The 14,221-nt window shown below is 38.4% G+C and overlaps 1 protein-coding gene across 1 annotated transcript in view; it reads right to left on the reverse strand.

The window, feature by feature from the left end:
- Positions 1-217: 217 nt before the first annotated feature.
- gcc2 (GRIP and coiled-coil domain containing 2) overlaps positions 218-14,221 on the reverse strand; it is a 37,522-nt gene continuing 23,518 nt past the window's right edge. Inside the window, exons 13-23 of the mRNA XM_002937664.5 lie at positions 11,665-11,827; positions 9,504-9,604; positions 9,329-9,406; positions 8,926-9,063; positions 8,114-8,235; positions 7,367-7,543; positions 6,581-6,798; positions 4,126-4,311; positions 2,971-3,110; positions 2,137-2,338; positions 218-675 (exon numbers count right to left, since the gene is read on the reverse strand). Coding sequence (XP_002937710.3) covers positions 605-675; positions 2,137-2,338; positions 2,971-3,110; positions 4,126-4,311; positions 6,581-6,798; positions 7,367-7,543; positions 8,114-8,235; positions 8,926-9,063; positions 9,329-9,406; positions 9,504-9,604; positions 11,665-11,827 — 1,596 coding nt within the window. The 3' untranslated portion in view covers positions 218-604. The remainder of the gene's footprint in view (positions 676-2,136; positions 2,339-2,970; positions 3,111-4,125; positions 4,312-6,580; positions 6,799-7,366; positions 7,544-8,113; positions 8,236-8,925; positions 9,064-9,328; positions 9,407-9,503; positions 9,605-11,664; positions 11,828-14,221) is intronic.

Genomic DNA, 14,221 nt, shown 5'->3' on the forward strand with positions numbered 1-14,221 from the left:
GTAGAGAAACAGGACTTTTAGGAAAAAACAGTCAACATGACCTATAGGTAGGTTTGGAAGTAGGTTCATATTTTTATAAGAAATTTTTTGGTGTCAGTATCACTTTAAACAGGTGAACGGTAATTGCTTATTACCGATTGGTTGCTATAGATGACTAGACCTACACCTTTTACTACATAACCTACCTACCTAAATAACTAACCTGGTTTCCTTTTAGTCAAGTATGCATTTATATTTATTTCTGGAAGTTCACACAGTGTTTATGTACCTTTTATACAAAAGCCCAACTGACTGAGCTCATGTCAAAAAGGAGAAAGCCAGGCTAAAATGAAATTGAAAAAGATCAAACAGTGATGGATGGGAAGCATCTGACAGGAAGAAACTTTGTTTTCTGACAATCATTGCAAGGCACTATGAAATATGCACAGATTGGAGAGAAATTTGTGATACCCCAAGCTTTGGATTCAATACAATATACATAATAAGATAAAAGTAATTAAATAACTACTTCATTATACAAACTAAATTACAAGACATGTTATCTGCTCCTGTGATTAGTGCAACTCAGGAATGTATGTTGCGTGTGTGTGTGCTGATCCTGGTACTACCGCAGTCCAGACCAGCTGTGTAGATAGGACGACCACCCAGCAGGGCGAGAACCTGCATCTTCTTCACCTTGATGAAAAGAAAATGCAAATTAAACAGTTTCTCTTTTACAGCAATCAAAATCCTGAAACAACATGGGGCAATATTTCTAGATAGATTCCTGTTGTTAATTGGACAGGGATTATTTGTGGCAAATGCTGCAGGCCACGCCTAGATACAAAGAATAAAATACTTTACAGTCCCATCGAATCATTCCACATACAGCTTGACCAGTTGATTTCACTTACAACTAGCAGTGTAATGATAAAGACACACAGAGTTGCAGCTACTTTTCATCACTACAAAAACAGACAATGCTGATCATTTGCTGTTTTAGCAGAAGCAATTATCAGTATTGTCTATGGCTTTTTACCTAAATGAAAGAAATTGTAATTCGTAGGGGGATTTGGATTTTCATGGTTTTATATTTCTTAAACCATGACTAAACTCATTTCAATGAATGTCAGTCATTTATTAATAAATCCAAATTGAAAAAGCAGGAATGAAGAAAGTTGTGGAAAAATCACCAGCATCAAAAAAATCCTGAAAGCCTCTTAAACCACAAAGCAAAGAAATATCTTCCAGTTGTAAAAGGGACATCTGCCACTGACTTCTACATGACCTTGACAGGTTTTAGCTAGTGTATTTTTTTAATTCAGATTTGTTGCATAATAAATTGCAACAAAAAACCTGAAATGAAAAAAATTAAGCAATAGTAAATGCCTCCCAAAAGGACATGTAACCCCTACATTTTCCTACAATGTATATAAGTTGGGCACATCTCAACCCACCCCCCACCCATCTCACCTCGCCCACTGCATATATCCCCTCCGTTTGCCCCAAATTGTGGGGAGTTTACATGTCCTTCAAGAAACTTTTCAGTATACATTAACTATTTTAATTGGTTTATAGTTATGTTTACATTTAACTGCCCTTGAAAGCACTATTTCTTGATCCCTTTCTGTTCTTTCTGGTTCTGACTCTTCAGACAGTGTAGCAGATGTCAGTTCTCCCCCGATCCGCTATTCAGCTGGCTTCTGCTATATTGTTTCAGGAGTCAGAACCAGTATTGCAGAGAATACGAACAACCAGACAAGTTACAGCTTACATTACATACAACATTACATTTACATACAACTAAAACTATGTACAATACATTTTGGGCGGGGGTCCCCTTTGAAAATACAATTCTTTTCAGTACCAAAGTTAAATTTTAAAGTAGAAGCTGCATCATCCCTCTAGCTTTAGATTTCACAAAGTGCTTGGGAGGAGGAGAATGCCTAGAGGTTATCTGCCTTTGATGTGGGACACTAGCTCTATATAAAGCTCTCTATAAAGGATTCCCTATCATGTTATCACCATGAATTATTACAAAAAGTGCAAGGCCAAATATTTGCTGGTAAATAAATTCTAAAGGGATTAGAATTTATTCAAAAGCACACCTAAATGGCAAATAAAATCGGTGCTAAGGAGCTAACACATTAGACTTACCATGAGCAATGGCATGAAGTTTTCCTTTCTCGTCTGGGCTTAACTGCAACATGGTATCTATGACAGGAAGAAGGCGCTGCCTTTCACTGCCTGCCTTAAGGAATATAAACTGTAGTAGGACATTCTTCAAATATTCCAGATTTGCCACAGACTTCTCTCGTTCTTGATTCCTTTCCAGGCGTCTAACTTCATTCTTGAGGAGCTATCAGGCAAATAAAAAAGATTTAGGTGTTATTTAAGTATGAACGTGCTTGCAAAATCATTACCTCATTTGACTGTATCATCCATATCACATGATAGATCTGGCCAATGGCACATTATGGTGGACAGAACAGCGATCACATTAGTTGACTTCTTGCAAGAGGGTTATAGTTGACTTTATCCTTACCATTTTACATTTCCATTTTTCAAGCTAATAATTCATGATCTGTTGGCTACTGCACCTTGCTTCTAACTGACTTATCAGCTTCCCATGTTTTATTATAATCTATTTAAACTCCTAAGATCACTTTTATTTCTTAATGATTTCTGCACGCTTACACATTTGTGAAGTCTCTTTCTGGACTCTCCGTATCCACCACACTACCTAATATGATCTTCTTAATAACTACAAAGCACTTGTTATATCCACCTTCATATGACTTAGCTCCTGTTTCTGCTGATGATTCCAAACATCCTCTTAAAATGGATTTACCCCTTCTTCATGTATAAAATACTTCCCCTTTAAAAACAGGATTGCTATATTAGCATATTGCTTATGTGCTTATTTAACTGGCTGCAGTTCTAATGTCAACAGATCTCTGAAGTGAAAAGCTCTGTAGCTGAAAACCTTACTGTGATTTGTTCCATCAGCATGGCATTGGTTGCCTCTGTCTCACGAAGAAGTCCACTCATATGATCAACGCTTTTTGAAGTGGTGTTTAGTTTCTGGGTCAGTTCTTCTTTGGAAAGCTCTGGATGCCATTGAGGAGGGTCTGAAATATAATACAATGCATGATAAAGAAAAGCAGGGGAAAACATTAAATATTCCAGTAATGACAGTAAATGTTATATAAATGTGTACCCCCACTGGTGTTCCACTATCACCACAGCAAAAGTAATTAAGGGCATATTTATAAAAGGGTGATAACAGAGCTCGCCGAAGTTCATCAGGGGGGAATATGTCTGTCTTTCTGTCTGTCTGTCTGTCTTACCATAACAACTAGTCAAGTAATGAAAATGTCAGATATAGAGAAGCATCAAATTATGCTTAGGCAAGTTGACCACAAACCTATGTCTCTCAAAGATTTAGGTTTTTAGGTCAAACAATCTGACAATATATATTTATAGAAAGTCAAGACCCTCCGTTTCTGCATTCAGTAAAAGTAGTATTTTATAGAAAGCCAAATATTTTTTTTTATTACAGTTTAGATCTGAACATTAGAATTCTATTTTGAGCTATATTGCTTTTTGCCCTGTTTACTACTTCAAATTGTGAGTAGCCTGTTGTATGAAAGATTTATTTTTAATAAATGATATCACACTATTCGTTGTTTTCCCTCTCCATTTCACTATATTGAGGATCCTGGCATTCCCTTCAAGCAAAGGTTTATTCCATGTACATTTGCCTCTTTTTCATTGCTATCTGGTAAGAGTGACAGTATAAGTGGGAGTGGACTCACTACTTACACTTTGCACTGTGGTTGCTCTGTTTAATTTATATACGTATTGCACTAGATGTTTTTAATTTTTATTTCTTTCATGTACTTCCATCATCATATCTGTTTACATTTCTGAGACCCATTTAAAGGGGTTGGCTAAAGAGGGAGCTGCATATCTATTTGAACTCCTTAAACAGCACTGAAGATTTACTTCTTCTTTCAAGATTTTCCACCGAGAACACTGAGTTTTGGTATTTAATATACCATTTGTTTTAGAATTCCATCAGCCTGAAAAAATTACAATTGCTTACATTTTTTTTCCTCTACAAATTTACCAAATGATAATTACCATTTTTTGCTTCAGCAGAACTGAGAAGTTGCTCAAATGATGCAATGTGTGTGCTGGCTGAAGAGACTGATTCTGTATCAGTAGTTTCCATTCCTTCTCCTTCTTCTCTGGCCACAGAGTACATGTCTAAGAGAGGAAGATCGACTGGCCTCCTTTCCCGCAAACCCTTCAAAGGTTGATGAGAACCTAAAATGTTTACATAAAAGTGGCAGAAAATCAATGAGGTGTTTAAATTAAGTGCAGCAATAACCTGGCAGACTAGCGGTGCTCTTCATTTATATCCATGCAGTGAGACCATTGCCTCACAAACCCAGTGTTTGTGGGCTAGACAGTATTAAGCTTTTACAGCATACAGTGTTAATGATGTCATACAAATAATTCCATTGAGCCCTAGCCCTAGGGAAAGAAAAGCTGTGGGCCTTTAGCTGGACAGTCCTGTTCCTGTTAACACCACTGCCTTGCATGACTGGGGTTGTGAGTTTGATTCCAACCTGGACAATATCTGTCATAAGTTTGTGTAAGATAACCATATCTGTGTGGGTTTTCACAAGGTACTCAGATAGTCAGTTGCTCATATATTTGAGTTCTCCACACAACAACATAATTTAATCAGCCTGCAAACAACACAAGTATGTTTTAGATTAAACATATATATATATATATATATCAATCCAAATCAATCCAAATGGTGTCCGCACTGCAAGGCTCAATATTCTGCGGGGTGCATAGCCAAAATTATGTATATACAGAAAATAATAATCGTCCGTGGCCAGTACACCCTTCAATGCTTTATCAAAAATTTATTGAAAATATATTGTTTAAAACCGACGTTTCGGTCCTCATTAGGACCTTTCTCAAGGATAAAAAAAGGTCCTAATGAGGACCGAAACGTCGGTTTTAAACAATATATTTCCAATAATTTTTTGATAGATAAAAAATACCAAATTGTGTTAGACTTATGGTTCCCCAAATAGTCATGTGAATGCTTCCTTGCCACAGTGGTTTAAGTAGTACTCAATATTTGCTTGTTGGGGTTTAAATATGTACTTATTTTTTCTTTTCAATGATTTTTATTTGCATTTTAACTTTTACAGGTTGGATATCAATATAATGTCATTTTGTATTGAACAATCTATATCCTTAAAGAGAGAAGAGAGGAAAGAGAGAAGAAGGAAGAGAGAAGTGGTCCCATTCTTGATAAATAGTGGGGCCAACGGGTGAATAAGAAGTACTTATTTTTTTAAAAGGAAAGGGGGCCAATTTTATAATGAACCTATATTTAATCCATGGTTGCCAAATCTGATAAAATAATTCATATTCGTTTGTACTTTGTTGTTTTTTAGTCGCGGTTGGGGTTGCTTGTAGTAAGGCTACGGATGGATCCCTTTTGAGATTGATATGCAGAAAAAAATATATTAGGGCTTAAAGCCTTATCCAAGTGGGCAAGTTCACCATACGTAGAGCACTGTCGACTGAAAAAAATCTCATTGGCATTGCTTCTAATTAGTATGCTCCTCTAGGGGTCTATAGCAATCCTACTGAGGTGAAACCCTTTTGCTTCCTCCATGTGAACGGAGACTGGAAGATACTTGGATGGAATAAAGGTTTTCCCAATATGCTGCTGGTGTGTAAGACGTAATTTGTGTGGCCACCTTATCCCAGATTGATAGAGAATGTGTAAGGCATTTGCTACCTGGTATTTCTTTAACAGTTCATGATGTTAAAATGCAAAGTGCTCGATCTGAGTGTGTTGAAGATACTGTATGTTGCCTTCTACTATGTCCAATTTATCAATAATGATCAAAGCATGAAGTACTTATGATATGAACTGGTAACTTTAAGGTATACACCATATAAACCTTAATTTATCAATGATCACAAAAAAAACTAAACCAAATTTGAAAAAACAAACCCAATGGTTTTCTGGGCTGATCTGATCGAGAGAGAATTTGCTCGTGACCCTGAAGAGGGCCTCTCAAGGATTTATGTATTCGGTATGTAGTAAACTTGAGAGTCAAGTGGGTGGTGTGTCCAGAATTAATGTTGTTGACCAAACGTTCCCATACTTTTTGTCAGTGTAGCACATGTGGTGCATATTGTGGCACAATTTAGCTCACTGCTCTATGTGAATAATATGAACAGCAAATGAAACAATAATGTGAAATAACTAGATGAATGTAGAAAAGTAAAATTTTATTATTTATACTAAAAATCTAAAATAAAACATGGCTCCAAGAGTACGTATATAGGCACATCAAGACCAGGATGGTTGTAATCATAGTATGTTACCGATAAGTAACTGCTATAAAGATTTTAAAATATATATTAAGACATAATGGAAAAGCATCAAAATACAACGCAACATAAAGAAAAAAAAGCACCAATGAGAAATTCTCAGCTCCTTACCAGAGATTATATTATAAATTGATTTTAGGTCTTTTTTTTGTAGACTTACTTGCCACATTGCTTTCACTTTTCATTTGGAAGAGTTGAGCTTCCACCTTGGAAAGCTGCTGCTGCAGTGTTTCCACTGTCTTCCTTTGATCATCTTGTAAACGTCTCACTTGGTCACTGAAACTATTTTGCAGAGCTTCATTTTGAGCACTCAGCTGGCTAACAACTTGTGAATGGTCCGTCTTAAGAACAGTGTACTCCGACTGCACAGAGCAAAGCCTGAGCAACACAAATATTAAATGTTAATAAAATTACTGAAGAGAAAAATAAAGCAGTCACAAGCCACAACAGTATAAAACATATATCCCCTTTACTTTGCTGCTGTGCCACAAAGCAGTTGATACACGTTTGCATGCCAAATTACTCCAGAGACGGATTTTTCATATATATATATATATATATATATATATATATATATATATATATATATATATATATATATATATATATATATATATATATATATATATATATATATATATATATATATATATATATATATATATTATGATTTTTTATACATATTTATACAAAAACTTTAAGGAATTATGTAAATGGAATTTATCTACCAAAGATAATGCCTGTCTGGATTTCCTTGTTTGGAAAGCTGGACAGGCAGTTTTGACCCTGACAGCCCCTCCAAGAACCAGGCCACTCGGGGCAAAACCAGAAAGGTGGCAACCCGGTTTAGAGCCGACTTGAAAATGAATGTATATAGTGCAAAAAGTTTTTAGAATCCTGACATGTTGTAATAACAGGAATGTTCAACTCGAAATGTGTAACTCACTTTTCGCGAAGCTCTGCCTCTTTAGTGACTGTTTCCTGAAGTAATTTATTGTGCCTCTCCAAGAGTGTGTCATGTTCAGATTGCAATGACTGAAGCTCTATTGCATTAATCTGCAGGTTGTGTTGGGTCTCTTGAAGTTTAGCTTTCAATTGGTCCACCATGCTTTGCAGATGTTCCCTATTATAAGACAAAAATAAACAATATGTATTTGAAGGGTGTACATTTTCTAAATGAAACATCAAAAAAATTCTTCTGGGGAACTGGAATGGTATTAAATCTACTTTTAAAGTGAGGAAAACATTCCAAAAGTGGACCTTTAAAGATTTCACATAGCCCATATTATAACAAGATACAAAAATCTTTTTGCCCAGCATGAGGCAGCCATAAACTCCCCCTGCATGGCCCTCTATGGCTCAAGGGCCACTAACTGCCCAGCCCAAATAAAGTTTGCACACAGTGGCAGCATTTATTGCATTGATAAGACTGCACGTTCTAAAAAGTGATGTGCAAAGCAAGAGCTCATCCTTATGAGGCTTATGCCAAACAACAGTGTTCAGTCAAGGATACTTTTTCTGATGCAAAAAAGTATATGGTATGTTTGGTATAACTACAGAAGTGTTGTTGGTTAACTTGGATTTGCACAAATTTCAATCATGTGTACAGCATGTAGCCAATAAGAAAACTTTCTTAAATATACAGGTCATCTACAGCACAATGATGGGAATGTATAAAATGTCTAAAAATTACTTTTCCTGCTTGTAAACTTCATGTTCTGCTTGGGATGTAGATTTATTCTTCTGTTGCTTTAAAACATTATGGACACGTACTTTGTAACTTTCAAATTCAGAGGTCACGGACACTTGCTCAGCCTGCAACATAAACACATTTATTTGCAGCATCTATTAACCCTTTAACTGCCAACGACGTACGGCGTACGTCGTTGCAGGAAAAGGCTGTATCTTCCAATGACGTACGCCTTACGTCTTTTGGCAGATAAACATTCTCTTTTAAGCAATGACAGCCCCCTGGGCAGCAAGCCAGGGGGGCTGTCATTTGTGCCCTGCGACATGATCGTTGCAGGGCCGCCCCCCACGCAGCACATGTGATCACATCGCGTCTGCTGCTTCCTCCCCGCTTCCGGTTTCCACCCCCCACTCACCAGGACTGCAGCAGGACGGACTGCCATGCGATCCATGCTTCTGGACAGGTAAGTGTGTTTAATTTTTTGCAATTACACACACTTGCATACATTTATACCTACATACAGCACACAATTTAGCACTTTTTTTTGTTTATATTATATATATATATATATATATATATATATATATATATATATATATATATAAATTTTTAAAAAATTTTTATTGTGTTACACTGGGAGCACATTGGCTTTTTTACTGTAAAAAGTGCAGGTAAAGAAAAGCCAATCATCAGCCATGTTTGCCATTAGCCTTAATAAGAAATATACAGGAGTCAAATGAAATTCATGGCTCTCTAAAGAACAATTAAATAAAAACTTATTTAATATTAAATAGGATAGAAGCTTGGATACAAACCTTAGCGGCAGCACACTCTTCTTGCAGAGTAGAAAGCTTTTGCTGGTATGTGCCGGCTGCACGTTGTTGCTGTTCTGCTAGTGCCCTCAACTGCTCTTGTACTTTGTGTTTATCTGATGTCAGTTCAGCCACCTGAATCTAAAAAACAAAAAAAGACAAAGACTGTAGGGATGAGGCACCTAATATGAGCAAAGAAATGAGTCTCCATAATACATCACAAGATGCTGTCAATGTCGCTGGCATGAAACAGCAGACATGGCTTGTAGTGTTACTGAATGAAAAGCACCCTGTCTGATCCACACAGAAGACCTGACAGGTGGACCTTCCCCAGATGGCAACTGATGTTAAAATGCCAAGTGTGTCATTAGCCTAACTCAATATATTACCTGGTAAAGTCTCTTACCTTAAATGCCTCCACTTGCTGCAGACTTGCTTCTAACTCGCCTTTCAAAGAGGCCTGAAGAATCAACTGATCAGATTCCTAGATTTGGGTGCAGCAAGTTTGTAAGTTGGAAAAATACAATAAATATAAAAGCAAGCATTCACAGACACATAACTGAAATACCCAATATACTTACAGCATGCTTTGCATCAGCAAGTTCTTTTTTGGTTCTCACCAACAGTTGCTTCATTTTTGTGCTTCTCTCCTCATGTTGCTCCACAGTTGCCTGCAATGACGCTGTGTAAAGAGAACAATAAAGCTTGAATTAGACTGCCAAAAAAAGTATTAATGTTAACTCTGCCTGCCATACATTCAGTCCAAGTGCTGACCAACCAAGTACATAAGTCGAAAGCCCAGCATACCTGGAGCCCACTGCATGTCAGATGTGATTGCACTGTACATTTCTGCTTGATATTTTATATTATATAATCAACCAGCAAAAGGTCAGACACAATAGTGGGCAGGGCCGGAACTAGGGGTAGGCAGAGTAGGCGCCTGCCTAGGGCGCAATCACTTGGGGGCGCATTTTAAAGGGGAAAAAGAAAAAAAAAAAAAATTTTTTTTTTTTTTTTTTGTAACAGTATTTATTACCACCTTGGCCATTATTAACCCGCCGCCCAAACCCCCCTCTGGCATAATTACCTTTTCTTTAAGGTCCCTCCCAGCCAGGAACCGAGCGCCCTTCCTTTATCCTTCCCTCCCTTCCCTATACTGGCGCGGCGCTTATCTCCGTGCGCCTGTATGACACGCATGCGTATTGGGCACGCCCCCCCTACGCATGCGTGTTATTGAAACACAAGGCGCCAGAAGGCGCAGAAGGCGCTTGGGTGCGGTGGCCGTCGGTTGTGCTGTGAGCAGGACTGCTGGGCGCTGGCCTTGGCTGACTGGGACTGGGATTTCGAGGCATTGCTGCTGCTGGCACAGGTACAGATGCTGGGGCCTTGCTGGGGGCGCAATATAAGGGGGGCTTTGCTGCTGGCACAGTACAGATGGGGGGCTTGGCTGCTGGCACAGTACAGATGGGGGGCTTGGCTGCTGGCACAGTACAGATGGGGGGCTTGGCTGCTGGCACAGTACAGATGGGGGGCTTGGCTGCTGGCACAGTACAGATGGGGGGCTTGGCTGCTGGCACAGTACAGATGGTGATGTTTGTGCCTTTATAATGTTGATGATGCCTCGTGGCTCTGGGTGTCATTTTTATGCCTGTCCTGCTCTGTGTTGTGTCTACCATTCTGTGATGTAGACAATTTGCAGTTGGTCTTGATTTTCTTTGTGATTTTTTTCAATTATGTAGATTTTTGTTTAGCAGCTCTCCAAACATTTCCAGCAGCTTTATGCAACCAAGTAGTGTTTTGCGTGATAGACTTAAATATGTTAAAGTAACATTTAGACTTAGGGGCACATTTACTAATCCACGAATCTGAATCACGAATGGGAAAAAATCGGATTGGAAACGAAAATTTCTGAAGATAGCAAATATCCCTGTACTTTCTCTATTTCATTACTGCCCCCCTTATATATTTATATATAGTGACCCCCCCTTAACTGCCCCTTTCCCAGTGTAACCAATCCCAACTGGGCCAGCCTTTCCCCATAACTGAGCCCATTCCCTTTATCAGCTTAGTCACTCTTCTCTGTACTTCCTCTATTCCATTACTGCCCCCCCTTATATATTTATATATAGTGACCCCCCCCCCCCTTAACTGTATGTCAACCATCAACCATTCATTGTATTGCTACCAATTAAATTATCTAAAATGCTGGAAAAAAAAAAAAAAAGTTAAAAAAAAAAGTTGAAACCATATAATGGTAAGGTGTGAAATTGTAATGGGGGGGGGGGGGGGCGCTGATTGAAGCCCTTGCCTAGGGTGCCAAAATACCTTGGCCCGGCCCTGATAGTGGGGGTAAAATGCAATCTTGTATGCAATGACACAAAAAGCAGCATATGCATAAATGTAAGCAAATGAATAATATTACATAAAATAGAGATAAGCATACAATGATACAACTGTGCAAAGGGTTGATTTCCAAGGATAAAATCTACACATTGGAAACCTAGGGAGAGTTATTGTTAGATAGAATTTAATAGAATATATTTCACATTCTTCCTAAAAATAAAACTTCAGAATACAATAATAAAAATGCAGAATTCAGAATAAAAATGCAGCTGTAATATTCAATGGTTGTTGGTTGTACTGTGGATATATACCCCTACAGAAGGCAAGCAGAGAATGAGTTAATTTAAATTTCTGCTACATTCCTACTGTTTTTTATAGTTCTTAAGTACATTTGCTTACATATTTCTTCTTGTAGCATTTCCTGTTTCTGCTTTTGAATCTGTAGCTCTTGTTCTAGATCTTCCAGCTGACTGCTCTTAATGGAAATTTTTTGGTTGAGGTCTTTCACCAAGCGCTCGTAATCAGCTATTTCCATATCCATCAGTGTGCTCTTCTGTGCATCCTGATTGGAATGGGTATATGAAAAAGCATTTTGTTAACTTATTACTTGAGAGTAGATGGTCACCCTACTATAAAATACATACAGATTTAATGTCAACATCTTTTGTTGAACTGTACGGAATGAAGGAATTTTACAGTGATATACATACATGGCTATACACATGTAGATTTTTAAAAAAAATCTTTGTTATTGTACAACCAAGCTTATCTTGAAACAATCATTTGAAAGTACAATTTGTCCATTAACGAAAATGACCATTTCAAGCAATGATTTCTAGCTGAAACTAGGAAAACCTGTGGGTAGCTGCCTACTTGGTCCTGCAAACAACTGGATAATGGATACATTTCACTGTTAAAGGAGAAGTTACTTAAATGACAATTTTAATTATTTATTAATTGTGCCTGTTTTTTTTATGGCAGAAAAAGACAAATTGGATTACTGGAAAATACAGTATCACTAAAAGCCTTAGGTAAGAAAATCCATTCATAGAAGTTAATAATGTAAATAATATTACAAGATGATAAGGTAGAGTGTCGTCAATAAATATGGTACTACATAATGTGATCTTAGTAAGCCACACTTTATTTGCCAAGCACATATAATATATGTGGTGGCAGGAAAGGCTCTAACTGCCAAGCATGTATCTAATATGTGCTTTGCAGTTGGAGCATTTCCCTCTGCATTGTGGCTTTTTCCGCCAGTGCAGAGGGTTAGTAGCAATGACAGCCCCCTGGGAGACAAGCCGTGTCAGCCCTGAGATGATCACATTGCACCTCTAAGCAGCAGACACAATCTGATCGGTGTCTGCTGCTTGTCCTACTCCTTCCTCCTGGCTCCGTCCACTAACTTCTTGTCACTGACTCTGTGCAACATCAGGACCAACCATGCTCCCAGGGACCCTTCATTGCTGCCAGAAGCCCTCTTTCTACAAAAAACAGTAAAAATATATGGCTTTCTGGGGTCATTGTACTTTTTTGTGGCTTTACCCCACATAAAATGTTGTAAATGCGTTGATTTTGGACATGCCACATACTTCAGTAAACCTATGCATAGTCAGCATCAAACTGTTTAGTAGACAACTGGCATTCATATTTAGGATGTTTTAGCTAGTTACCAAATGACCTATAGGAGAGATAAGATGCTGTAAACTGAAGCTTTCAGGTAATTATTCCAAAATTTCAGAAATTTTTATAAAAACTGATAAATTCAGGAAAGCATTGTGACTTGGTAGTTTGGAGTAGAAAGACATATTTACTTATTTTGGATTTGTTAGAATTTGTTCTATACAAAAATGGATGGTATGCTAGGGTAGGTGAACTGGTAGCCAACAAATGGCTTTAAGTGAGATGTTTTCTCTGTTTAAGGGCTCTGGCACACGAGGGAGATTAGCCCTTGTTGCGGGCAACTAATCTTCCCGATATGACATCCCACCGGCGAAAATGTAAATCGCCGGTGGGATGGCATACACGGCAGCGCGATTTGCGGAAATTGCCGAAGTTGCCAATCGCGCCGCCGCCTATGCCATCCCAGGGCGATTTATATTTTTGCCGGTGGGATGTCATTTCGGGGAGATTAGTCGCGGGTGACTAATCTCCCCGTGTGCCAAAGCCCTAAAGGGTTTTGCTGTCTGGCCCTGGAAGCTAGTGTTCTGGAAGGAACAAGCGGACCAAACGATCCATTCCAGTAGTCCAGCTCACATTCCACAGAAAGGCTGTCCCGTGGAAAGGTATTTAATTGTATAGAAAAGTGTGTACCGCTCTATCGGAGCAGGCCACAGAGCAGGGAGACTTAACAAGCGACCAAGAGACTGAGCGTCTAAGTAGCTGAGAGGAAAGCCAGGAGGATGAGCAATTCCCCCAGAAGTGCTGTGAGTACAGGGGTGACCCCAACCTGTTTTCTCACTGGTAGTCCACAAGGGGCCCAGTTTAGTGAGGGAACTCACCTAATGTGTGAAGGTAGCAACAAGAGGGCAGGATTTATTTTTATGATTTTTGTTTTGTATGCTGGAATGGGCACCCGTGTTAAATAAAGATAAGAAAGTGTCTGTTGTGGATCCCGCTAGTTTACAACATATTTACTTATTTTGGCTTTGTCAGGATTTGTTCTATACAAAAATGTATGGTATGCTAGGGTAAACCTACTATTAATGGAAGTTTTGGCCTTAAAGGAAAAGTAACACTAAAAATCTACTCTGCACCAATAATTGCATTATCCTGCAAACCACTTAGTATTTTGAATGCTTTATTAGAAAATACCTGCTAAAACTTGATCAAGCCTAGCCTGACTCCTTTTTATACAGAAGGAAGGCTGTCATCGCATAGTGGATGCTGCTCCTTCCTTCGCCGTATCGCCTTATTTCAAATGACCAGAAGCCAAGTTTTAGCAGATATTTTC

This window comes from Xenopus tropicalis, chromosome 2, assembly GCF_000004195.4.
Source record: "Xenopus tropicalis strain Nigerian chromosome 2, UCB_Xtro_10.0, whole genome shotgun sequence".
NCBI lineage: Eukaryota > Metazoa > Chordata > Amphibia > Anura > Pipidae > Xenopus > Xenopus tropicalis.